The 27,491-nt window shown below is 32.1% G+C and overlaps 2 protein-coding genes and 1 non-coding gene across 5 annotated transcripts in view; 1 reads left to right on the top strand and 2 right to left on the bottom strand.

Moving 5' to 3' along the window:
• LOC137237329 (bromodomain-containing protein DDB_G0270170-like) overlaps positions 1-21,105 on the top strand; it is a 60,219-nt gene extending 39,114 nt beyond the window's left edge. The window contains exons 1-2 of one of the 2 annotated variants that reach the window (XM_067760836.1): positions 16,152-17,799; positions 17,885-21,105. In XM_067760836.1, the coding sequence (XP_067616937.1) occupies positions 19,269-20,477 (1,209 nt within the window). In that variant the 5' untranslated portion in view covers positions 16,152-17,799; positions 17,885-19,268 and the 3' untranslated portion in view covers positions 20,478-21,105. Of the gene's footprint in view, positions 1-16,151 lie in introns of those variants that run through there. The other variant, XM_067760835.1, reaches the window with a different exon arrangement.
• Positions 624-27,491, bottom strand: part of Elp6 (Elongator complex protein 6) — a 50,273-nt gene continuing 23,405 nt past the window's right edge. Inside the window, exons 1-2 of one of the 2 annotated variants that reach the window (XM_067760838.1) lie at positions 27,210-27,442; positions 624-1,887 (exon numbers count right to left, since the gene is read on the bottom strand). In XM_067760838.1, coding sequence (XP_067616939.1) covers positions 754-1,869 — 1,116 coding nt within the window. In that variant the 5' untranslated portion in view covers positions 1,870-1,887; positions 27,210-27,442 and the 3' untranslated portion in view covers positions 624-753. Of the gene's footprint in view, positions 1,888-27,209; positions 27,443-27,491 lie in introns of those variants that run through there. The other variant, XM_067760837.1, reaches the window with a different exon arrangement.
• On the bottom strand, positions 5,624-5,697 carry TRNAI-AAU (transfer RNA isoleucine (anticodon AAU)). Its single transcript has one exon. It is a non-coding gene; the product is annotated as a tRNA-Ile (tRNA).

The following is a 27,491-nucleotide window of genomic DNA, read 5'->3' as shown; positions in this document are numbered from 1 at the left end:
TTTCAAGATCCTGGTGATGATCGAAATTTAGCATCCATACGTGCACAAGCATCAGCCGCTATCAAAGCTAGACAGGATTACGACTCCAAACGACAGCTCGAGGATGGAACTAGTTGTATGAAATATGAGGTAGGCGATTATGTGATGATAAGAAATATAGATACGACTGCCGAAGTCAATAAGAAATTTATACCTAAATACAAGGAACCGTACGTTATTCATAAAGCCTTAGGGAATGATCGATATGTCGTCCGCGATATTGAGAACTGCAGCAGTGTCATACTGTCGTATAAAACCACCAAAACTGATTCCTGTTGGCGTGGTGTTTGTTTTTTTTTCAGTCTAGTTAAAAGCCGCTGTGCCTGAGAGGTCACAATCACAGATAACATTGTTCCTCAAAAATCACGGGATCGGCCAACATTAAACTGAATGTGCAGACTGGCGTTGAGATTCTGAAGCTTTTTTTTAAAGTGTTCCAACGAAAACTATAGTTGACCAGACCTCAACTCAAATACCCAGAACTAATCGTGCTAAACACGTATTACCAGTAGGGTTGTTGTTGATAACCACTTTTCCTACCCGATACTAACGAGATACCACCCAGCACTATAAAAAATACAGTATTTTCTTTTTATATCATAACAAATTATATATTAATATATGAAATTAAGTTTCTTTTATACAAAGTATATTGTTTAGTGTTTTTTATTTTAATCTCCATATATTTAATATTTTATGGCATTTAGCATTGCTTTAAACTCTTACACCTACTTCACCAGGACTCAAGATTTTTATGCTCCTGTCATTAACCTTGTAAAGTACTTCCTTGCGCACAATCTCTAAGACGTAACCATCATTCTGTTCAATATCCATCTTTTCTTGCTTATTCCACTTCATCTCATCTTCATCTTTCTCTGAGCGCAGTTCCTGTATAAGCACGGTCTTTTGTTGCTTCTTCTGTGCCGGCTCTTCGTCCTTTTCAGGTGACTTTTTCTCTCGCTTTACTTCTTCTTTTTCTTCTACCAACGCTTCTTTTTCTTTTTTCAACTGTTCTGTACCTTCCACCATAATCTCTTCTTTTTTCAAGTCTTGTTCTGGATCCTTTTCCATAGGTAGCATGGGCGCTTCATCTATATTTTGCTCGTATTCTTTCTCGAGTTCTTTCTCTTTTTCTGTTACCAGTATTTCATTTCTTTTCTTCATGCTTTGTTGCCTACTATTCTCAATCACTTCACGCTCAATCAACAATTTACCATCCACATCACGTGACACGCCACTCTTCAATTGAGCCGCACGTATACGCAATGTTCCAAGCTTTGCTACGTTATTATCAAGCGGTTCATACAAATCACAATTGCTCATCTTGGTGATTACCGTTAAATTTTCATATTGTTTAGGCAATTCAGCTAGATCGTGACATAGCCAGATTATATCCTCTTTGGTTGCACCCAAGTTCAATAAAATTGCCAAATTATCAATCAATACCGTTATACTGTTGCGTTGCGCTACGTTCGTATTGATATGATTGCGTATAGCCTCCAATAGTGTGTTGGTTAGGAGACGTTCATCTCTTAGCCATTTGCAAGTGATGCCATTACGTGCCATTTCAGTTAAAGGATCTACAACATGTAGAGTTTTACCATTGAAAATATTTGCATTATAACCGAGACGCATCCCAGCATGAAAATAATGTTGATAATTATGTTGTAGGCAAACGAGCACAGTGCCTGCATTAGATATACGCAGACGTTGACCTAATATGGAGCTAATGAGAAAGCTTCCATCAACGTTGGACTCTTCGCTGATGTGCACGAAGGCGGGTAATTTTTGCTCGTTCAAACCACAAGCAAAGAGAACAGAAGCTGCCATATTTATGGGGATCAATAACTGTAAAGACGAAAAAATAATGGAAGGAAAAAAATATTTAAATTAGTAATTTTCTATTTTGTAAATTAAAAGTAAAAACACTGAAAATGGACTCGTGTGATAGAAAGAGCCAGTGATAGTAAAACAATTCGTTTAATTTTAATTAATTACTTGGTTGTAAAACGTTAACGGCATAAGCTATTAGAACTTAAAATATATGGGTAAACCAATATAAAGTTATTGACCTAGAGCATTTTACCCCTTATTTCGATTTGCTCATATAACTTAGAAATTCAAACGTTGATAACATTGAAACAAAACATTTAAACAAAAAAAAAATAGTATAAACACAAAAAAACAAGAAAACGCTACAAACATAGTAAACAACCCGAAAAAAACAGACAACCCCAAATTAATACACAAAATAAGCAAATTAAACAACAAAGACGAAACAAACAAAATTAAAAAGACAGAGTAAGCGAGCATAAAACATAAACAGAGTAAACATAACAGACATAATATAATTAATAAACAAAGTAAGGATTTGCATGTCTTCCTTTCTATAAAAATTCAAACCAATTCAATAAAACAAACAAATTAAACAGGACAAGCAAACTGAAAAAGACAGAACGAGCGAACATAAACTACAGGGTAAGCACAACAAATAAACATACAAAAAACTAAGTTACTTAATGAACTGAGGAAAACATACAAAACAAGTAAATTAAAGAAAACAGACCGAAAACACTGGAAGCAAAACACAGTAAATAAACATTATTAACAGAGTAACAGAGAAACAGGCGAAACAAGCATAACAATCATAGAGATTAAGCAAACATAATAAGGAACCTAAGCAAAACAAATTAAAGCTACTAAAAACAAAATAAAAAAGTTAAGCTACAAACACAAAAAAAGTGAAATATACGAAACGAGCAAACAATATGGTGAGAATGAATTAAGCAAACATACGAAACAGACGGAACAAACAAAGTAAAAAGAAAAGTTATCAAAACAAACAAAATTATTTTTAAAAAAATTTAAGGAAAACATACAAAACAAGAAAATTAGAGAAAACAATCCAACAGGAATAGGACAATAATCAAAACAAACAAAACAGACTCACGGAAGATAAGCTACGAGCAAACACAAAAAACGAAAAAGTATTACATACGAAGCCAACAAACAAAACAGACAAATCAGCTAACCAAAAATCAAACAAAGTTAACAAAAGTGGTTTCAGTATCGTTTCGTGTTTTCGGGAAACCATGTTAGTGATATGTTCAGAGAAACAACAACAATAAAAAATATAACTCAATAACACAGTGAAAAAACACAACACATAAAAGAAAACCAAAGTAAAATAGCAGATACACGAACAAAACAGGTTTAACAAAACTTATTTCAGTATCAATTGTTTTTAAAAAACACTGAAGATATACGCTTCTTCTTCATTCTGCTTAGATGACTATGTAAATCCAATACAAATCAGGCATCGGCAAGCTTCGCCAACTCTCAAAAGTAAATAAATCTATAGGGTTTATGAACATATCAGCCATGCAGAGTTGTTGTCAAAGCGAACCTATACAACGTGATGGCAAAGCAAATTCAACCTAAACGCCGAGCAGAAGAGTGTCAAGCCAAAAGAAATCATTGATTTCGATTAACTGACATATTGTTTTACAAGGCGTTGTATGGAAAATTATTACGAAGAAGTACTCAGCTGTTGGAATAACAACACCTGGTACTGAATTCACCTTGGTTGTTGTTCTGCAAGCAAGTTCACTGTTCCTTTCAGTTCTTTTTTTTTTTTTGAACGCGTGTTACATAGTGGTGAGGACATAGGACGCTTAGCTCCAGCAAAACATGCCACTCCCTATTTTATGGGAACAGTGGCATGCAATTTTTTCAAAAACTGATTACCTGATATCGCCATCAAGGCCCTGCTTTAGGTATACAGCTGTCTCTGTCTTAACTGTTGGAACTCGCAGAATTTCTATTGTTTTCGAGTAGTACTTTCCATCTGACTACTACACCCCTATCATGAACTCATACGATACACGATAAACGCTTGGAATCTGTTATACCGTATTATGAAATAAATTCTAGCGTGTGAAACCCGATTATTAGCGTTTATCGTTTATCATGGTATTGCCATACGCTAACTATCGCATCAGGTGTTCAATTTTCTACGCTAGCTATAGTTGATAACTTTTTGCACTATACGTTGGGAGCTACTTAAATAAAAGTAAATATACAATTATTACAAAATCCAATAGAATCCAACTAAATCCTTATTTCCAACACCCTGGGCAAGAATCCTTAAAGTCGTACAAACCTTCAAAATATTTGGGATGGATGACCTATTTTTGTGGGCGCGCTAACTGCCTTCTACTTCTGTTAAGAAATTCATCGTTTTGTATTAAACTTTTTTTTACTATTAGTATCATTTTAGAGTTCATTTCAAGAATATTGGAAGCATTTTTCAATTTTCTTCTTTCTATGGCCTCTATGCGAGTTGCGTCAATTTGTTCATTTGAGTTTATATAAAAGGCAACAGAGGTTGCAGAAAACATTTTATTATTACAGCTTTTAAAAACTTTGCTCACTTTTACGTACAAGACAATTGATGAATTAGCATTTACGTTTTGTTTTGCTATCTCTTTCGTATAGATTCACAAAAAATTTTAAACAAAACTCTGCTGTCATTCACAATCGTACATCTATCGGGCGTGTGGAAATCGCAATATGAAAGCTGATTTTTTACGATACGCTAGCAAGCGTTTATCGTCTATCGTGTCAAAATTCATAATAGGGGTGCTAGATTGTGTTTGCCGCGGCAGCCGGTTCTTTGTACCGGAGTAACTCAGAGGTTCTTCTTATCGCTTACCACTCAAAATTTGCCATCCGTGCAGCCCACCACAACAACTGGGCCCTGGTACTGCTGCAGCTGTCGGAAAAAAAGGTCTCACTCTTGGTAGTATGCTTTGTGAAAAAGATTATCAAAGATGATATGCGCCTTGGGCGATGCCAGTCGATGAACTCAAATCCTAAGTTCACCGCCTTTTACCATCAAAGCGCCCTTATCCTCCCCTGACCACCAGATAAGCATCCTCTACCATGTCTAATTTCAAAATCCGGTAATTAAAATTCTTAACAAAGCTCTTCTTCTCCCCATTCTAACTTCAAAACCCAACAGCTAAAATTATGGACGAAGTTCTTCTTCCTTGTCTAACTTCAAAATCGTGCAACAAAAGCTCTTGTTCTGCAAATTTCTTATTAATTTAAAATATATGTTGATATTACGTGTACCGACCGCCCATTAACCTATAAACTGTCACTGTGAATAAAGGCACATCACACCAAATGTGAAGCCAAATGAATTATTCAACCATTTATCAATGCCAGAGACAGTTTTCATCCATTTGTCCTTTTACTTAGGTTGAGGCTATTACTTACTTTCATGCCTAATGTTACGGACATAAATAAATTGCAGATGTATTGGGGGCTTGTTGGAATTAATTTATAAATTCTTTGACCCATTTATAATTGTTTAATATTTCCACGCATTGTAATCGTAATGAGCTTGTCACTCATTTGGAGGATTCTAAGTACAAACGGTAAACATATGTTTTCATAGAGTAACAACAACAAAAATTATAAATTAAACTAAATTTATAAATGGCAGTACAAGCAAATATTTACCTATGAAAGTACACAAATTATTAAGATATATAATTCAAAATAAACAAAATTAAATTGGCCCATGAGGGGATCGAACCCGCGACCTTCGCGTTATTAGCACGACGCTCTAACCAACTGAGCTAATGGGCCACGTTGAAATTTTGCTGCCAAAGTGCTGTTACATTCTATGCGCAACTCGCACACAAAAGACAAAAGAATTTGTAGCAGAAGATTCTCATATAATAAGCAAAGAGTATGAGTGTACGATTGTGTGGTATTCGCTATCAGCTGAGCAGAGATTTCAGTTTATTTATTTAATTTTTCGCAGCTGTGGAGAGCGAAAGTAATGTATTTAACAGCGAGATCAGTGATAGCAATTGTAAAGCTGGAGTCATTGGTGCCGTATGTCGTATCGCTGTATCCGTATCCCTAACGCAATCAACTGTTTATCGTTACGACGGTAAACCAAAACCCAATTGGTTGGCTACGATACGGTTACGACTTTAGCGGAACCAATAATCGATTGCATTGATTCTCATAAGGTTGGTCGATTCAGCTGTTAAAAGGTTACCGATACGGTTACCGATAAAGCACCAATGTATCCAGCTTAAAGCTATTTATCGCGTGTGTATACACTTCAGTTCACATTAATAGGTGCAAACTAAATTTGTAATATTGTATTTTAATATCTGTGTTTTTTTTACATCTATAGACGTTTACGCTTAAACTTTATATGGACTGCTAAGCGACAAACTTTAAATACACCTCTGAAATTGCTGCGCATAAAATTTGTCCTACTAAATTTCAATACGCATTATACTCAGATGTAACTGACTACACTAATTCTATGTTTCAACTCTAAAAATGGTGTGTATCCACTATTCATCGAACCGATTCAGCTATAGGTTATACACAGACATACAACAGAGGTTTATGTCTCCGATTTTCGATACACCTTGTGCTGTAGCTAGTTATTTAACAACTGCCGTTAGACGTGTCTCCTAAGCATTATCTAAGCGAGGATAACCGTTTTTTACGCGCAAACGTAAACGTATACGTGTGTAAAAAAACACGGCTAATGTTTAGTTAAAATACATATACCATCATGTATAACAGAATGTACACAGATAAAAATTATTTAAAATTCAGTAAATGAAGCCAATTGTGTAAAAATATTACCAAAATTAAAATTTTTTTAATATTCAGATTTTTAGCTTAACAAAGAAGTACTTAGGCAAAAACAGGTTAACTGCAAGTTGGCTTCCAATAAATCAACTTACACTATTATCTGTTTATTTTACTGCTATAACAAGAACAATATTCGATTTTTTGAAAAAAAGTGGTCGGAGGTAATTATGTCGGTACTACTTGTCAAGTAACTATATACTAGTCAACTAGTTTTTGTCGAAATAAAAGTTTGGCGTTTCCCAACTGTTATATGTTACTATATGTTCCCCACATAAATTCAGAAAACATTAGTCAGAGCTCTTTTTTTCAGAAAGCCAAATTTCAAAAGTCAAAAATTCAGAAGTCAAAATTCAGAGGTCAAATTCAGAAGGCAAAATTCAAAAAAGCAGAAGAAATATCCAGACATCCCAAATCCGAACATTCACATTAAAATATATAGTTCATTCTGGAAGAGCAGGCTTCTTGGAAGAGTAGTTTTCGTATAAATTACAGGATCATTTCGGGGCTATCTCTGTATCAATTCAGGATTTGCTTTGGATTATTTAGAGCCGTGTCGTTTAAAAACTATTTCGAATTGTTTTCGCCATTGTTTTTCGAGCATTTCGGTACGTTTCGCGACTATTTATGGGGTATTTTCTGCACTATTCAGAGTGATTTAATCACCGGTTTTTTTTGGGATTGTTTCCCAAATAATTTCTGATTATTGCGGTAAAATATTAGGATATTTTCGGGACTCTTTCAATATTATTTTCTGGACTATCTCGGAACAGTTTTCAGGATAAATCGAGCCCATATCGCAAAAATTTTATGTTGTATCTTCTTCGTAAAAATTAGATATCCAAATTTGTTTAACTAGCTTGATGACAGCAATGCCAACCCACATACACATTTTTTGTGTAAGAAACAAATAAGTGGTTGGGTATATTCAACGCTATTGCGAACAAACATAAATAACTGATAGGTTAATTATAGTTTCGCCCTCACAGAACGGCCGCTTAAGCTTAGCTTTATCTTCAGTTAAAGTGGACTGAAAAACTGCAGAATATGTTTAAGCGTAGTTTAACTGACAAATAGCGTTGAACTTGTACTGAAAACCCAGGCCTTAATATCTAAATTCAAGCTTTTGGTGTGAGTGAGTATGGCAAATTTCCTTATTTCTTCCTGTTATATTGAGAAATTTATATTAGCAAAATTAGCCAGAAGCCTTATATGAAGATGAAAAATTTTTAATTTTAAAATTAATTAATATGTTTGAGTGTCATTGAGTTGATTTGTGTAAATTAATTTAATTGAAATGTGTGTACTTATATTTTGTGGTTTAATCGATTTATGTACATAAACGTGCTTTCACTCGATTTCTTCATTTATAACTTTAATTTATTATGTTCAATTTGTATTAAATATTGTTATTAAATTCATACAGTGATTTCAATAAGTTTCCCCTGCATTAGATATGGTTGGCTGGATTAGAGTGGATAATAGGTGTCAAACTAATTTGTGAAATTTAATAATATAAAACTCAAGAAGGATTCCAAAGAAAGAAAGTGAAATGAAAGTGAAATACTGTTTAAAAAGAAAGTCGAAATTTACAATACGAAAAAAAGCTATTGAAGTTTTAAGTATTTGTGTTAAAAAAAGCTCTTGGGAATAAGTTACGCTATTCAAGCACAAACTCTGTTCGTAAAGAGACGCACCAAGCTAACTAACTGACAGCAAAAGCCCACTCCATGGATAACAGTGTAATCGAAGGAAGCCAAGTGCAGCGTATGTTAGCTTTCACGTAAGTATTTGTTGGCGTCCGTCTAACCTCACGGTATACAAAAGCACACGGACGTCTAAGGTTCGATTACCTCACAGTTCTCTGTGCATAATATTGAACATGGCACCTGATTGCAACTACACTGTTCATTCAACTGCAGATAAGAGCAATTTCCAAAGGCATCCAACTGCTTGTGTTAGCAGCTTTTAAATCTTTCAGCTGAGGGTCTACCTACTTCGGACCTATGATATGCATCTGAGGTGGGGTTAAAATGCACAGTACACATACTTACCTGCATCGCCCACACCCTACCTAGTGGAGAGCGCAGCTCGTACATGACAATAATAAAATTAAATTAAAAAATTAAATATAATAAAATTAAAAAAAAATAAAATATAATAAAATAACACAAATAAACAAAAAAATAACTGAATTAAATAAATTGAAATAAAATAAGCAAATAAAATATAAAATAACATAAAATAAAATTCTAACCTTTTTCAAGACGGTGCACCACCTAATTTTTATCAAAAATTAACAGAGGTGGTATCAAAAGGGGCGTATCGACCTCCGTTTTAAGAATCCGAAAGCGAAAATTAAAAATTTTATTTCTGTCGAAAGTTATTTACAAAAACCCGTAAAATGGCCCCGAAAGGGCCGAAATATGGGACCCGATCCAAAGTTTTTTTGCACACAATACACCACCCTGGGTGGGTCCGACACCGGTTTGGGGATCAAAACTAAATGCGCACAGAACACCTTTCTGCATTAGTGTGTGTGTGTACAACTAACCTGGCAAAAAAACAACAACCACATGAAAATTTTATCCGATTTTTTGCTTATATCTTTTGACAGAACTAAAAATTTAAATTTTCGCTTTCGGATTCTAAAAACTGAGGTCGAAACGCGTCTTTTGATAACCTTTGTTAATTTTTGATAAAAATTAGGTGGTGCACCGTCTTGAAAAACGTTACCAATAAAATATATCCAAATGAAATTAAAAAATTAGGTTATATAAAGTGAAATAGAACAAATGTAATGAAGCTTTTTTTTTAATAAAAAGTAAAAAAAAAAAATATTACAAAATAAAACAAAACAAAAAATATAATTAAATTAAATAAAATAAAGTGAAATAAAATAAAAAAATATAAAAAAATTACGAAATAAAATAAAATTCAATTAAATTAAGTAAAATAAAATAAAACGAAATCAAACAATATAAAAATAAAACAAAATAAATAAATCAATGAAATAAAACAAAATAAAATAAAAGAACAGAGAATAAAATATATTAAAATGAAATAAAATAAAATAAAAAAAATCACAATTATTTAAAAATAAAATAAATATTAAAATAAAATAAATTAAAATAAAATAAACTAACCAATGTTGTTGTTGTTATTGTTGAGCTCAAGGCCGGATTAAATAAAACGCTTTTATTTGGTTTTAATTTAATTTAATGTCAATATTTCGACCTCAGTCTGAAGTCATCATCAGGACTGCAAAAAACAATACGTATTTATAACAAATATATGCACCTAAAAACATTAATTAACATGTATCATATCAACACAACTTACATCTTAAGCTGCACTTGCAAGACTAACATTTAACAAAACAATTATAAAATGAAACAGCGATTGATAATCTAAACAGAGAGTATAAACAAATGAAAGAACCGTAATTGTAAACAAAAAACCTTCAAAACAACAAAGTAATAGACAGAGAATACATAAATGCGTGGTCATCTCAGCATTACAATTAAATTCAAAACGAAGACGAAGCCTTTATATTTGTGTGGGTGGGTAATAAATGTGTCACGAATGTTTGTTGTTCCTGATTAGGTTGCGGTAGACATGTGAACAATTCGCGATGTCCGTTTTAAAATTCATCCTCTTATCATTAGGGGTGTCCAACGTTTATTATAATTTCTCTCCTTTTCTAAAATAGCGACATTGTCAAAGTCCGGGTAATGTCCTGTATCTTGGCAGTGCGAAGTTAAAGCTGTTTGTTTTGTTGTCCGCAAAATTGTTCCTCAATTTTATGTTCGATTTGTGTGCGGATATCCTTGTCTTGAGTTTTGTTTTTGTAGTACCCACATATACTTTCTCGCATATGTGGGACCCGTCACCATTGCAAGGAATCTTGTATACAATATCCGATTTTTCTTGTGTTGAGATTTTATCTTTTAGATTACTGAAAATTTTCCGTAGTGTGTTGTCATAGGTGAAAGCTAACCGTACGTTTTCTTTGTCATACATGTTCGAATATCTTATTCTTTCTGATAATCTCGGGACATATGTTGCAGACTTGTATATCTTGACGTTTTTAGCTTCTTTATTAACGCTATCACTGGGTCGGGAATAATAATAGCGAATTATTTTCTTGGTTAGCTCTGTGGGAAAGTTGTTGTTTTCCAAGATCTTTTTAATAATTATAATATTTTCCTCATGGTAAATATTGTCGCTGATGGACAAAACTCGTCTGACAAAATTATTAGCAGTGTTCAAAATAAGTCTTTTTTCATGTTGTGAGTAGACGGATCATAAATTTCTACTCACAACAATCAATTTTATAATTGTTTTGTTAAATGTTAGTCTTGCAAGTGCAGCTTAAGATGTAAGTTGTGTTGATATGATACATGTTAATTAATGTTTTAGGTGCATATATTTGTTATAAATACGTATTGTTTTTTGCAGTCCTGATGATCACTTCAGACTGAGGTCGAAATATTGTCATTAAATTAAATTAAAACCAAATAAAAGCGTTTTATTTAATCCGGCCTTGAGCTCAACAATAACAACCGTTATATTATACCGTTACTAACGGCCAAAAAAGAAAATAAATTATAAACTAACCAAAAAAAAATAAAATTAAAAAAATAAATAAATCAATGAAATAAAATAAAAGAACATAGAAAGAATAAAATATAAGCAAAAAATAATAATATATAAGAAAACAAAATTAAATTAAAATAAAATAAATAATAAAATCAAAAAATTCACGAAATGAAATAGACTTACATAAAATGAAATAAATTTGAATTAAATTAAATAAGGTAAAATAAAATAAAACGGAATAAAATAAAATTAATTAAAATAAACTAACGAAAAAATAAAATAAATAACATTAAAAAAAATAAAATAAAAAAAATCAAATTAAAGGAAATAACAAAATAAACTAATGTAAATAAATTGAAATACAATACATAAAAAATAAATTAAACAAATCAAAATAAAGTGAACTAAAATAAAAAAATAGAATAAAATATATTAAAATGAATTAAAATAAAATGAAAAAAGTAGTATATAATATAAACAAAAAAAAAAATATTATATAAGAAAAATAAACTAACGAAGAAATAAAATACAATAACATAAAAAAAATAAAACAAAATAAAAAAGTAAAATGAAATAAATAAAATAAAACGAAACAACATACAATAAAATAAATAAATTGAAATAAAATAAATAAAAAATAAATTAATTAAATGAGATAAAATAAAAAACAAACAGAATAAAATATATTAAAATTAAATTAAATCAAAAAAATAGAATAAAATATGAGCAAAAAAATAATCAGCCCAATTCTAAATATTCCTTCGGAATTTTGTTCTCGCGGATTTGTTTATTCCCGCGGAAAAATTCCTCCAATTCTATTCTCCTAGGGAGAACAATAATTGGGGAATATGAATTTCGAATATTCGAAGTCAGCTGTTTTGTCAATTGAAATTATGTTGCGCATTTCTTATTTTGTTCAAAAAATTTAAAATTTAATTCTTGTAGCGAATTTGTTTGAAATTAAGAAATAAAGTATAAACAATGCACAGTATTGCATTTCATATGGCATTCACTGAAATGAGTAATTAATTGGTGCCACAGCAACATCAACAGAGAAGCATAACAAGAAGAATACGGCGGCATAACACAAATCCGCTGGTGTTGCCTGCATCCATTGAGCAAAGCAATTTTCTGGCGGCCAAGTTGAGTTGAATTCGTCTGTCGTCATATGCCAAATCTATTCAAGCCTTCTTAAAAACTCCTTGCCTAATTTCTGGATGGCTGCATTATACCAAGAGCTCTTCCGTTGCTTATGATATACTTTACGAGGTAAAATAAAGAACATTGTGGTAGAATTTGCATATTTTAGCACAAATTTGTACAAATAAGTGTTCTCTCTTAAAAGAACCAATTTACTTTAACTATTTTGATGCATTTCATTTAATTTAACAAGTGAAAAAACTCCTAAGAAATGGTAGAGAAATCTCCCTCTCACTCACATTCATAATACATACCTACTTTTCTCCCATAACCGGTTTCCGCTTTTTCGAACATTGTTCAGAATACGAGGAATGGGAGAAGTGAAAAAACTCACAAGGAATTTTTATTTCGAATACGAGGGATGGGAGAAGGGAAAAAACTCGCACGGAATTTTTGTTTAGAATGGGGCTGAATATATAAGAAAATAAAATAAAATATATATAATCAAAAAATAAAAAATAAATAATATAACATACATTACATATAACAAAAACAATTTTATAAAGCATGATCATGTCTTTCTAATTAAATACAGATAAAATAAAATAAAATAAAACAAGTAAGGACGGGACTGTCTTCGGCTGTGCCGAAGTCTTCATACCTTTCATGAATGGGGCTGAACAATAATCTTATCCCGTTCGTAATCTCCAAACAATCGGATGTATAAGATAAGAAATATATAGTGAACAGATGTACACACCTAAACGATTTTTAAGATAAATATAAAATAAATAATGGCAAAAAACCCCCTTATCTGAACGATCGGTTGTATGGGATATATATTACATATAGATCCGATCGAAATGATTTTTACAGGAAATCTTCTATGATATATTAGAATATATATTACCAAGTTTCATGTTTTTATATTGGAAACTAAGGGAGAAATGCCCAAAAATATTTCTATCTGAACGATCGGTTGTATGAGATAGGTATATACTATATACATATAGCTCCGATCAAAGTGATTTTTTCAGGAAATCTTCTATGATATATCAGAATAAATATCACCAAGTTTAACGTTTTTATATTGGAAATTAAGGGAGAAATGGCTAAAAATCTTTCTATCTGAACGATCGGTTGTATGGGATATATATTATATATAGCTCCGATGATTTTTGCGTGAAATCTTCTATGATATATTAGAATAAATATCACCAAGTTTAACGTTTTTATATTGGAAATTAAGGGAGAAATTGACAAAAATCTTTCTATCTGAACGATCGGTTGTATGGGATATATACTATACATAGCTCCGATCAAAGTGATTTTTTCAGGATATCTTCTATGATATATTAGAATATATATCACCGAGTTTCACGTTTATACTTTCTAAATTGCGGCAGGAATGACCAAAATCGTCTTATCTGAACGATCGGTTGTATGGGAGATATATGTTATAGTAATATAATACAAAAATACATCCTTGTGCCAAATTTCATTGTGATATCTCAAAATTGGAGGGACTAGTTCGCGTTCAAACAGACAGACGGACGGACAAGACGGACATGGCTATATCAACTCAGTTCGTTGCCCTGATCAATTCGGTATACTTAATGGTGAGTCTATCTTCTATATTTCTCAACGTTACAAACATCGCACCAAAGTTAATATACCGTTTCATGTTCATGAAAGGTATAATAAAACAATACAATTAAACTATTGTCTCTTAAAGTAAAATCAAACGACACACATTGATTTTTATTTATTCAAAAATAGTGTGAACGTTTTTATGGCTAACCGTATGCTTGTTTGAGATAGTACTTTCAAAAATGTCATTTTCAGTGTAACTACACAAAATTATATGTATATAAGGTCAACCACAAACACAATCAAACACAATGCAAATTGTGGTTAGCATTATTATAATTTTACTATGAAAAAAGTACTACAATAAAATGCTCAGCTGTTACATTTCAAAAGCATTCGAAACATTTCAAAAGCATGTGCATACGGAAGCGCATACAAATTTTAAATGTAATATGGAAATGTATTGTGGTTTCTCGGGTGCTTGATGTTTTTACAAAATATGTTCGTGCTAAATGGCCGGAAATGAAAAAAAAAAAATGCAGGAAGAAAAAATTCGCTATCATTCAAATAGATATTTTTTATGTAAGTAATTCATGCAGTTAACATTTTCGCGCAACAAAATATTTGAATTAATTCATTTGGCTTTTACGAAAAGTATTTCATAATTAAAGTATAAAAAAAGCTATTTCTTTCTTTCTTTGATTGCTAATATACAATTAACAAATATCAAAAGCATACACAAAACTTTAAAACAAAATAAGTATGGATAATTTGCGGTGCTTTCAAAGCTAATAGCTTACAATACTTAAGCGCTACGCCTTGTTTGCATGCACATACATAGGTGTGTATTTGGTAGTTGCGCAAGCTTTGTGAAAGCCGAAAAGCTACATAAATGAAGCTTCATATTTGCATTTAAGTATATTCCAAAAAAAGCAACCCAGATAAGTATGTACAAATATAGGTCACTTGAAGTCTAAAAGTGTTCTTATAATCCACCTACATTTTATGCGCTCCCAATCATTTAACTTTTGTAAGTTTACGAAAATTGTTATTGTTTTTTTGTAACAGATACACGCAATGTTCTTAAAAGTTTTCTATAAGCACATTGTAAAAAGAAACATTTGCTAATTAAATTGTATGTTGTCAAGTTAAATTTTTTTAAACATTAAAACAATAAAAAGTTAACAATACAGTGATAGGTTCGTAATAAGCAAGGAAATCAGTAAAACATGCCAATGCATAAATACAACTAAACTTTTAAAAAGTAAATATAGGGTACAACAGCATAGAGCAGACAATATAAGGAGTGAATATAACGTCGGTGTTTTTTCTGTTCTTGAAAGCGCGAAAGCACTCCCCAAAGGTTTACAGAAGTATTACAAATATGGGCAACCCTCTTATTGTGTGAAAGCACAATATAAAGTTAATAATGAAGGAAGTCTGAATGATGTGCTTATCACCTTCCCTTTCTCATTGGTTTTAACATTGTTTGCGAGACTCATCCTTTACTACAGAATGCTTATTTGGAGGAGAGCTACACAAAAAGGGAATATACTATGAAAATAGAGAGGGTTTGCAGAGTATCAATGATCAGTGTAAAATAATCATTGTATGACTTGTCAACTTGTAGACCTAGTGGCCAAGAACATTGCATTAACAAATGCAACTAGGCTGGATGCCTCAGGGCAGCTTGAGCACTGGCCGCAAGGTTACAGGAGTAGAGCGTTAAATAGATGATAATGTTAGATAGGCAGGCAGACTACACAATACCGCCCAGATAAATCTACATTTTGCTGCAAGATATCGAGTGTTTTTAATACATCGATGAATATAAAGACATACATCGGCCATTCTTAACATGTATGCTTTACATTAAATCTTTGTAAGAATACTTTTCATTGTTAAGGTCAGCAAAGCTTCACAATCTAAATACGTCATTCATACTTTCGCGAAAAATTATGTATGTTCTAAGCATAGACGCCACGTGTTTTCTTTCTTTCTCATTTTTACAATAAACACAAAACTTTAATATAAATAATATTGAGCTTTTCAATGATTCGGCATAAATGTGTATACAGTGACTCACAGTCGAAGATGGACAGTAATTTTGTAGTTGTGAAAAATCTTTGTAGATTTCGAATAGGGAATTATGAAATAATTTTTCTCTGCTGTACTTGGTACTTTAATTTTAATCACATAATGGGGGATTCTAACGATATAAAGAAATCGAGCTCGATATCAACTTTTTTATGTAAAAATTATCAGTGTTTAAAATGTCTCCATAAATCTACATGTCTGAAAAATTAGCCTGCAAATGATTCCAACAAACCGTGGTTATGTCGATATTTAAAACAATCCTGAAACATACAAAAAAAAACATATCCCGAAACGATCACGATATATTCGCAAAATGATAACGCAGACCATAGATCTCATATAACCGCACTGCGTTACCCGCCTTTGCGCACTAAACACACCCCTGAGTGCAAGTGGCATCGCTGTCAGCTGTTGCTGAACAGCAATGCCAATTGCACTCAGCAGGACCAATTGCATTCAGCAATAAAAATTATGGCCGCTGAGCGTGGATAAAAAAACGAACCCGAGTGAATTCGTTTTGAGACATTGTAGTAACCGGGCAACTCATCAGCACGCGGAAGTATTTAAAATCGGAAAAAAGTTAAAGAATTAAATAAAACTAAGTAGTGGATGAGTGAACTGTAAATTAAAAGGCTAAGTAAATAAGTTGAGAAAAACAAAAGACTTACCATATTTTATAGCTCGAACAAAAAGAAATGAAACACATAAGATTGTAAAAGAAACGATAAGCTAATATATTGCGAAAACTTAAAACTAATGTTACACTTAAATAAAGACTAAATTAAAAAACTGAACTAAGTGTACTAAATTTGGAAATAAGAAAAAGGAAAAAAGGTTTGTGTGTCCAGGTGTGCAAGTGGGCTGCATACCCACAAATTAACGTGAGTATCAAAACCCAGCAAAAAATGGTTGGCGTCAAAAGGCCAACCTTAAATGGCGACCGTGGGCCGAAGGCCTGCAAATGCGGGGAGTGGCCACTCAAGCCTCCTAACAGGCACTAATTAAAGGGAAAAAAAAACCTACAAAAAATTTAAAAACTTAAAATCTTAAAAACTTAAAATGCTAAAAACCTAAAATCAAAAATCTATTAAAAATGAATTAAACAAAAATTAAAAAAATTATTTAAAGAATTAAAATGTAATTCACACAAAATTTAAAAATCTACAAAAAAAAAACCATAAAAATCCAAAAAAAATACAAAACTTACAAAAACCCTACAAAAAAATTTTAATACCATTTAAAAATCTTTAAAAAATTAAAAAATTTAAAAACCATTACAAAAAAATATATAAAAATGCAAAAATCTTACAAAAAAAATTAAAAAACTAAAAACTACACAAAAAAATTTTCCCTTGAAAACTATAAAAATTACAAAAAAAAATACAAAAATTTGAAAAACCATTACAAAAAAAATGTTCCTTTGAAAACTATAAAAATTACAAAAAAAATTACAAAATTTGAAAAACCATTACAAAAAAAAAATACAAAACATTTAAAAAAAAATCTACAAAAAAAAAGTACAAAGTCAAAAAAATATAAGCATTAAAAACGGTTACAAAAAATACCAAATTTGAAATGAGGTTGTTGAGTGTGGCTTACGGCTGTGGCTGGTGGAAAAATTATTAGTTGGAAAAACAGGTAAAAATATATAATACGTATAATACAAAAACTAAAAACGGAAATAATAAGACATTTTTCAAGTAATAATAAAACAAACTAATAGGAAGCAGAAATAATACATAAATTAAAACCAATTACATTTAAAACAACAACAACGATACACGCTTTGAAAAACTGTACCAAAAAACTTGGTGAGAAAAACGAAAAACGGCACTAGTAACATGTAAAATAAGGGAACATTATTGCAATTATACAAAACCACGCCACGCCAAGTATAACGGCGTAAATACCACCATAAAACCACAAATATCCAATCCAACGGTTATATGGACTAGCAGCAGCAGAAACCAGAGGCAGCGACAGAAATCGGGCAGTAGCCGAAGCCGAGCAGCATTAACAGCAGCAGCGGGAAAAAAAAACGGAATCCATCAATATAATATGTATGTATGTATAATTTGATTTGAAAGTTGTAACTTTGAAAAAACTATTTTAAACCGTTTATGAAATATATATTAATTTTTTCTAAAACTTATATAACTAACATATTACCTTTTCGACTTTTCACCATCATATGACTTACATACCAAAATTTACGAATTTTCTCTCTTTTGATAAATAAATTATAACAAATAAATTAAACATTTTTTTTGCTGAATACGAATATTGTATCACGATATATTGCTAAATAGGTGAAATATTTGAGGAGCTTCATATCAATCGCATAAGTGTTTTTCCGGAATTTTAACGTACACTTATTTCCAATGTGAATATCTATTATGTTTCTAATTGTGAGAATTGCAAGACTAGCCTACCTAAGATGGTCAGTAAACATTTGTAATTTCACAAAATTTCTCGATAGCACTTAGGGCGTTTTGCTATGGAGGCCCGCATTTATAAATCAGAGTTGGGAAAATTTATATTTTTGAGCAATCGCGCATACTTACAAATATGAGTTTTTGTGAAATACGGTGCGTCCGTAAACAAACATACATAAATTTGTTTTTGCATAAGGCGGTGGTTCCGTAATTAACCAAAACGATTTTTTTTGCGTAAACGGTGGTTCCGTACAAAACCAATGAAAATTTTTTTTAATCCCGGTGCGTCCGAGGATATTCGTATTACAAATTTGAAAAGATGCGGTGCGCCCGTATCTATAAAAATAAAACCATACAATTTTAATAAAAACGGTGCGTCCGTAATAGCACAAACACATTGAGATCTTTTTAATAAATCGATGCGTCCGTTATCAACAGCCAAGTCCTTTTACCAAAATAAAATATTTTCCTTTGAAATCAATTTAAATTAAATTACTTCAAGATACATTCAATTTATCATTAAATATTCAGTCTTTATTAAATTTCCGGATAATTCTTTCAATTTCACATCAACATTCAATTCAATTTCAATTTCTGCTAAATTTTCGTAAGCAATTTCTACAAATTCGACTTTAATCAGTTTAAATATTTCTTCTTTGCTTTCTACTACATATGTTCCTTAGAAACCAAAAAGTAGTTCCCAGAATTTCAGAACAAGACTCAGATTCCGAAAATTCAGATTCTAATTCAAAAAATTCAGATTCCAATTCCAAAAATTTTAATTCAGAAAGTTCCGATTCCGAAAATTTTGATTTTAAAAGCCCAGTTTCCGAAGGCTCAACCACATATTCGCCCAGTACAATCAAAAACCTTGTTGTTAGACTTTCTTTGTCCGGAGAATTTCACGGATTTGAGGAATTGCCCGAAACAAATATTTCAAATCCTCCTAATTCCGATACAAATATGGCGACTCCTGAAGAAAAAAGGACGTTTATCAGCATGTGTGCTGGTATTATGCGTGAAAATTATAGCGGCGAGCCCCTGCGTCTTGAATCTTTCATTAATAAAATTGAGTTAATCGAAGAATTTGTCGACGAAAATTTAACTGGCACTTGTATTTCATATATTAAATCCAAACTCGATGGTAAAGCTCGAGAAGCGATACCAACTCAAGTACTTTCAGTTAATGATATAAAAATAGCACTACGTTACCGTATAAAACCCGACAACTCCAAAGTTGTGGCCGGAAAAATTGCAGCTTTGCAAGTTAATAACAATAATTACACCGATTTTGCAAAACGCGTCGAGGAGTTGTCTGATGCTTTAGAGCGTTCGCTCATTATCGAAGGGATTACTCAGGCCAAGGCCCATGAAATGACCATCGAGCAAGCAGTTAACGTTTGCCGATTGAACGCAAAAACCAGTTTAGTCAAATCAATCCTCGCTTCAACCAATTTTTCTGATTCCAAGGACGTAGTAGCTAAACTGATTGTAGAGCAATCAAATGAAATGAAAGAACGCCAAGTTTTAGCATTTAGGGCGCGGAACAATAACAATTTTAGAAATTTTCAAAGTAATAACCGAGGTCGAAACTTCCAAACTCAAAGTCGTATCTTTAACAATTATAGACAAAATAGACCATCTTTTAGTAACAGTAACTATGGCAACAACTTCAATCGCGGCAATCAAAGGCAAAATTTCCGTTCCGGCGGCGGAAATCGGCATCAGTCTAACAATAATAATAATAGCAACAATAGTCGTACTAGCAATAATAACGGTTCTAACACTTCCAATAATAGAGGTAGAAATGCAAGCGTCCGGGCTTTGAACAGGGAAGCCCCTCAGGAGCGAACACTGAGGGAGGACGAGACAAATTACTAACTGATTCAGCTCACAATTTTTCTTCTAAAAACCTTTATTGTCTTAACTTAAACTATTCCGATTTTATACAAATAAATATTACTGGTTCTAACAAATTTTGAACATTTCTAGTCGATACACAAGCCGACATTTCGTTAATTAAAATTTCTTCTCTTAATAAAAATTTGTCAATTAATAACAATGATACAATTAATATTACTGGAGTAACTACAGATACAGTTTCTACATTAGGTACTTTTACAACTAACTTACACTTTTCAAATTTTTATATCAAACATACGTTGCACGTGGTAGACAATGATTTCGACATTCCATCAGATGGAATACTTGGTAAGGATTTCCTAAAAACAAATAAATGCGATATCAGCTATGCAACAAATTGCATTTCCTTCTGGATAGGCAATGAAAAGATCGCACTTCCCATCCTTCACGGAATGGAAAGCGATACATTTGTTATACCACCTCGTTGCGAAGTTTATAGAATTTTCGCCTTGGAAAAAGACTCAGAACCACTTTTCGTGGATTCTCAAGCGATTTCTGACGGTGTTTTCACAGCGAAATGTATAGTTGATACTAGTAATCCGATCATTAAAGCAATAAACACCACAAATAGCGTAAAATACGTAAATAACTGCAACATCCAAACAGAAAAACTTTCTAATTAGTACGTTTATAAAATCAATAACCCGGTAAAGCAAGATAGTCGTATCAAAGAACTTAAAAGCATTTTAGAAAAAAAATACCTAATTATGCTGAAAATAAGCTTATTAACTTATGTTTACAATATTCCGATATTTTTGCGCTAGACAATGATAAAATGACAATAAACAATTTTTATGAACGAAAACTAAGACTAAACGATACGACGCCAGTATACATTAAAAATTACCGCCTACCGTATTCTCAACGCGAAGAAATAAATAAACAGGTTAATAAATTATTGGAAAACGATCTGATCGAAAATAGTTGTTCAAATTATAACAGTCCCTTGATTTTTGTACCGAAAAATACCTAAATGGCCAAAAATCGTATAGAATGTGCGTTGACTTTAGGGCTGTAAATAAAAAGTTAATTGCCGATAAATTTCCTTTGGCACGTGTAGACGATATTTTGGATAACCTTGGCCGTGCGAAATTCTTTTCTACTTTAGATCTTTTTTCGGGTTTTCACCAAATTCCACTTCATAAAGATTCAAGAGACATAACATCTTTTAGTACTGACCGCGGAGCTTTTCGATGGAAGGTGTTACCATTTGGTCTAAACGTGGCTCCAAATTCATTTTCAAGAATGATGTCAATTGCATTTTCTGGTATTTCACCCAACCAAGCCTTTATGTATGTAGACGATATAATAGTAATTGGATGTAGGGAAGCACATCATCTCAATAATCTAAAAAAAGTTTTTGAGACCTGTAGGAAGTTCAACTTGCGACTTAATCCAAAAAAGTGTAATTTTCTTCGACCTGAAGTAACTTTCTTAGCGCATAAATGCTCAGCAAATGGGTTGCCACCAGACGATTCAAAAATTGAAGCAATTAAAAGGTATCCTAAGCCACGCGATAAAGACGCTGTCCGAAGATTCGTGGCATTTGCAAATTATTATGAGAGATTCATTCCAAATTTCGCTTCTTTAGCAGCTCCATTGAATCGTTTGAGTAGAAAAAAGGTTGAATTTAATTGGGATACGGCATGTGAGTTAGCTTTCGAAAAACTAAAGAAAAGTCTGATTTCTCCAAAACTATTACAATATCCAGATTTCAACAAAGAATTTTTAATTACGGTTGATGCTTCAAAATTAAGTTGTGGTGCGATACTGAGTCAAAATCATAATGGTAACGACTTGCCAATTTGCTTTGCTTCAAAAGCCTTTAGCAAATCGGAACAAAATAAAGCAATAATAGAATTAGAACTTTTGGCAATATATTTTGCAATAAAACAATTTCGTGCATATATTTATGACACTCACTTCAAAGTTAAATCAGATCATCGTCCACTAGTTTATCTATTTAATATGAAAGATCCGTCGTCGAAACTTTCCAGAATCCGTTTGGAATTGTCCGAATATAATTTTACCATAGAATATATTAAAGGAAAATCTAACGTAGGTACAGACGCATTATCGCGAATTTCAATTCAAGAACTTAAAAATTCCAATAATCAAATTTTAGCGGTACAGACGAGGTCTATGACGAAACGTTACGAACAATTACAACAATCGGCTGAAGACATAAACGAAGAAAATGTCGAATTACAGGTATTCGACAAATTTTCATATAATTTTTTCAAGAAAATCCATAGGATAAAAAGCCAAATATGTCATGACAACGATAATGATAAAATCAATTTAAAAATATATGCGCATTTAAAACATAAAAAACTCGAGTTACTTAATATTGTGTGTACTAACAAAATAATGCAATTAGATGAATTACTTTTGAAGCTTTAAAAAGAAGCTGGTAAACACAGTATTAAGCAAGCAGAATGGCAAAAAGATGATCAGTTATTTAAATATTTTTCTATTTCAAATTTTAAAAGTACAGGGAATTCAATTTTAAAAAATTTACAAATATTATTAATAGAACCTGTCGAAACAGTTACGGACAACGACAAAAAAATTAAACTAATGGAAATTTACCACAATGACCCGATATCAGGAGGTCACTGCGGAAATAAAAAGCTTTACGCAAAAATACGTACAAAATATTATTGGAAAGGTTATGACCCGTGATATTGCCACATACGTCAAAAATTGCAAAAAATGCCTTTTGAATAAAGTCAAGCCAAAAACCAAAGAAAATTTGGTGCTTACACCAACACCGTGCAAACCATTCGATGTCGTAGTTATAGATACAATAGGACCTTTGCCTGAGTCAAATAATGGGAATAGGTTCGCGGTTACCATTATGTGCGACTTAAGCAAATACCTAGTTACAATATCAAGACAGCAAAAACAATTGCAACAGCCATTTTTGAAGGCTTCATCCTCATTTATGGCACAATGAAATCAATTAAAACCGATTTAGGAACCGAATATAAAAATGAAATTTTCTCTGAATTAACTAAACTCCTAAAAATCGAACATAATTTTTCTACAGCTTACCATCATGAAACCCTAGGTACAATTGAAAGAAATCATCGGGTGTTTAATGAATATATACGAGCTTTTCTAAATGATAACTTCCCCGAATGGGACGTTTATTTGAAATATTTTACATTTTTGCATAATACAACTCCTAGTACAGTTTTTGATAATGGATTTACTCCATACGAATTAGTATTCGGTAGAAATGTTACCTTACCAAATGAAGTTCAAAAGGAACAAATCGATCCAATTTACAATGTTGAAAATTATGCAAAAGAAGTAAAATATAGACTACAAAAAACACATAAAATAGCAAAAGATTTAATTAATGAACATAAAATTAAAAATAAGGATATATATGATAAGAGAGCGCGTCCGTTAGCTATTAATATAAACGATAAGGTAGTAGTACAAAAAGAACCTAGAAATAAACACGAAAGCATTTACCAAGGACCATATATAGTCACAAAAATTGATGGTTAATATCACGGTTTTAGATGAAATGAATAAAAAGGAAAAAACCGTTCACAAAAACCCAATCAATAAGGTAAACTAAACTTTTCTTCATACAAATTTACAAACTAGCTTGTAATTAATTTTAAATTTTCATTACTCTGTTATTGAAGCATGAAATCTCAAATTAAAATTTATATTAATATACGAAAACAAAAATTTCAATTTGCATGTAAATAAAACCAAATGTTAATATGCATAATATTTTAATACATTAATTTAATGCAATAGAAATTAGAAAACAATTTACACATAAGTATATATTATAATATTAACAAAATTTCATATGTAAAAGAAAAAATTGTTCTGATTGAACGAATGAGAAAAAAAGGGGAGGAACACCCTAATATCATACATTCATTCAACCATAACAATTTAAAAGTCATAGGAACAAGAAGAATATGACAAATCTGATCAACTTGTCAGATTCTTCTTTTTCTAAGGAAGGGTGGTATAACCGCACTGCGTTACCCGCCTTTACGCACTAAACACACCCCTGAGTGCAAGTGGCATCGCTGTCAGCTGTTGCTGAACAGCAATGCCAATTCACTCAGCAGGACCAATTGCATTCAGCAATAAAAATGATGGCCGGTGAGCGTGGATAAAGAAACGAACCCGAGTGAATTCGTTTTGAGACATTGTAGTAACCGGGCAACTCATCAGCACGCGCAAGTATTTAAAATCGGAAAAAAGTTAAAGAATTAAATAAAACTAAGTAGTGGACGAGTGAAGTGTAAATTAAAAGGCTAAGTAAATAAGTTGAGAAAAACAAAAGACTTACCATATTTTATAGCTCGAACAAAAAGAAACGAAACACATAAGATTGTAAAAGAAACGATAAGCTAATGTATTGCGAAAACTTAAAACTAAGGTTACACTTAAATAAAGACTAAATTAAAAAACTGAACTAAGTGTACTAAATTTGGAAATAAGAAAAAGGAAAAAAGGTTTGTGTGTCCAGGTGTGCAAGTGGGCTGCATACCCACAAATTAACGTGAGTATCAAAACCCAGCAAAAAATGGTTAGCGTCAAAAGGCCAACCTTAAACTCACTACCAAATGTAGTAACAAAATGACCCCGATGTGAACGAAAGTATAATCCGAAAATTATTCTAAAATAGTCCCGAACTGACTCCAAACTAAGCCGTAAAAAGTCCTGAAATGATTCGGAAATAGTCGAAAATTCTTAAGAAAATTATACGAAATGATTCCGTAATGATCCTGTAATACTCTCTAAAGCTGCATACTTTTCCAAAAGCATTAAGGCAAGAATCTATATAAACCCTGAGTGAACCATATATTTTAAATGTGAACGCTTGGATGTCTGGATGACCAGATGTTTGCCTTTGGAACTTAATAACGCCAGAACGGCTAAACAAATTTGGATGAAAAGTGACACATAGATAGCTAATGGGCTGAATGGACCTACTTTCTCTAGTTTTGAAACAAAAAAGGGAGAGTTACCTACATCTTAGCAAAAATTATTTACATAGAATATCCCGAAGCTATAACAAAAGCAGTACCGAAAGTATTCCGAAATCGTTCCAAACTAACCCGGAAATGAGTTGTAAACAATGCCGAAATAGTGCTGAAGTGATACAATGTCGGTCGCAAAACAGTGCAAAAATGATTTCGTTAGCAATCCCGAAATAAATCTCAAAGCTAATCGCAAAATAGTACCGATACTGTAGTTTGACAAACACTCCGAGTGTATTTCTGACATTTTCTGATTTTCAGTAAGCATTGACTTTTCAAATGCCGTTCGTAATCGGCCTAAAATACGTAGGCAACCTCCAATTTGTAGGGAAGTTAAAGAGAGCACGAAGCAAATTAGAAAGAAATCTCCTCGGAAGTAAATCGCGCGAAGTACTTTTTTTTACTTATTTTTTAGTCCCGAAATGAGCCCGAAAATTATTCCGAAATAGTTCCGAAATCATCCTTAAAATGTTTAAGCTAATGTAATCTCTTTTCAAGTTAAGGATAGCCTCATGATTTTATACACTGAACCAAAAACGTACATGTTTTCTTAAGAAAAAGTTTCATAGAAATTCACTGCGATTTTTTCTTAAAATTTAAGAAAAATTGCATATAATTTTGGAAATTTGCGTATGATCTAAGAAAAAATTCGTAAAATTATATTTATGATAAAACTTCGTTCTTATAATATAAGAACCATATTCATTAAGCTGCTTGACTAAATTTGTTGATTGTATTTATATTCTTAAGTTCTATGAATACGGTTTTTGGAGAGGTTTTCAATGAACATTTCTTAAAATATAGGCAATTTTTCTTAGTATACATGCACTTTTTCGGTTTCAGGCCTTTACGAAAGAAACTGTATACAAAAATTTTAAATTGTTTTTGTTTTTATCGGCCTATTGATAAATCATTCAAGGTTCGAATCGAGCTCAAGGCCAGAACAATAATTTTTTTCTAATGATAATTATTGTTATTTTTTAATTTTTCTAAATTAGAAAAATTGTATTTTGTTTTAGGAATAGTAAGTAGAAAATTTTTCAGACAACCTGCCATAGCTGCGCAGATAGATCCATTTCGAAGGGTGCTAAGCCTTCATCATCAGTACGCTTTAGGCATGCTGCGCTAACCATTTAGCTATACAGCGGTGGTTTGTTTGACTGGCAAATTTGCTACATCCATTCCTTTTTACCAACTATATTTATTCAGTGTTGCGCCATCTGGTGCAAATCACTGATAATGTTGGATTTTTGTTTATTGTCAATTACTTTGTTTGACATTCCCAAGTGCTCATGGTTTATTAACAATTGTTTTTGTTTTTATCGGCCTATTGATAAATCATTCAAGGTTCGAATCGAGCTCAAGGCCAGAACAGCATGCGTAGCATGCCTAAAGCGTACTGATGATGAAGGCTTAGCACCCTTCGAAATGGATCTATCTGCGCAGCTATGGCAGGTTGTCTGAAAAATTTTCTTCTTACTATTCCTAAAACAAAATACAATTTTTCTAATTTAGAAAAATTAAAAAATAACAATAATTATCATTAGAAAAAAATTATTGTTCTGGCCTTGAGCTCGATTCGAACCTTGAAAAATTTTAAATGTTCCATTTAGATTATGAGCAACTGTACGTATGTATGTATAATAGCGCAATATTTACTCACATTTGTATAAGTACGATCACGGAAAGATATTTCCGCGCACTGCTTTGTGTCGGTCCAATCGTTTGTGAATTAAATATTTCTCACCCCAACAACAACAAGAACGAAAAAAAAAACCAAAAACGTTTTGATAATAGTTTAATAGCTTAGGTTTTGGAAGCGAGAAAAGCTCCAACAATAAATGAAATAAAAGCGCACAATACACCACAAACGATCGTGAGAATACGGCAACAGAACATCAACTAATCGCATACATATATCATATGTCAGCCGATACGGTGGGGT

Source organism: Eurosta solidaginis, chromosome 1, assembly GCF_040869045.1.
Source record: "Eurosta solidaginis isolate ZX-2024a chromosome 1, ASM4086904v1, whole genome shotgun sequence".
Classification (NCBI taxonomy): domain Eukaryota; kingdom Metazoa; phylum Arthropoda; class Insecta; order Diptera; family Tephritidae; genus Eurosta; species Eurosta solidaginis.
This window is presented reverse-complemented; position numbering and strand designations above follow the sequence as displayed.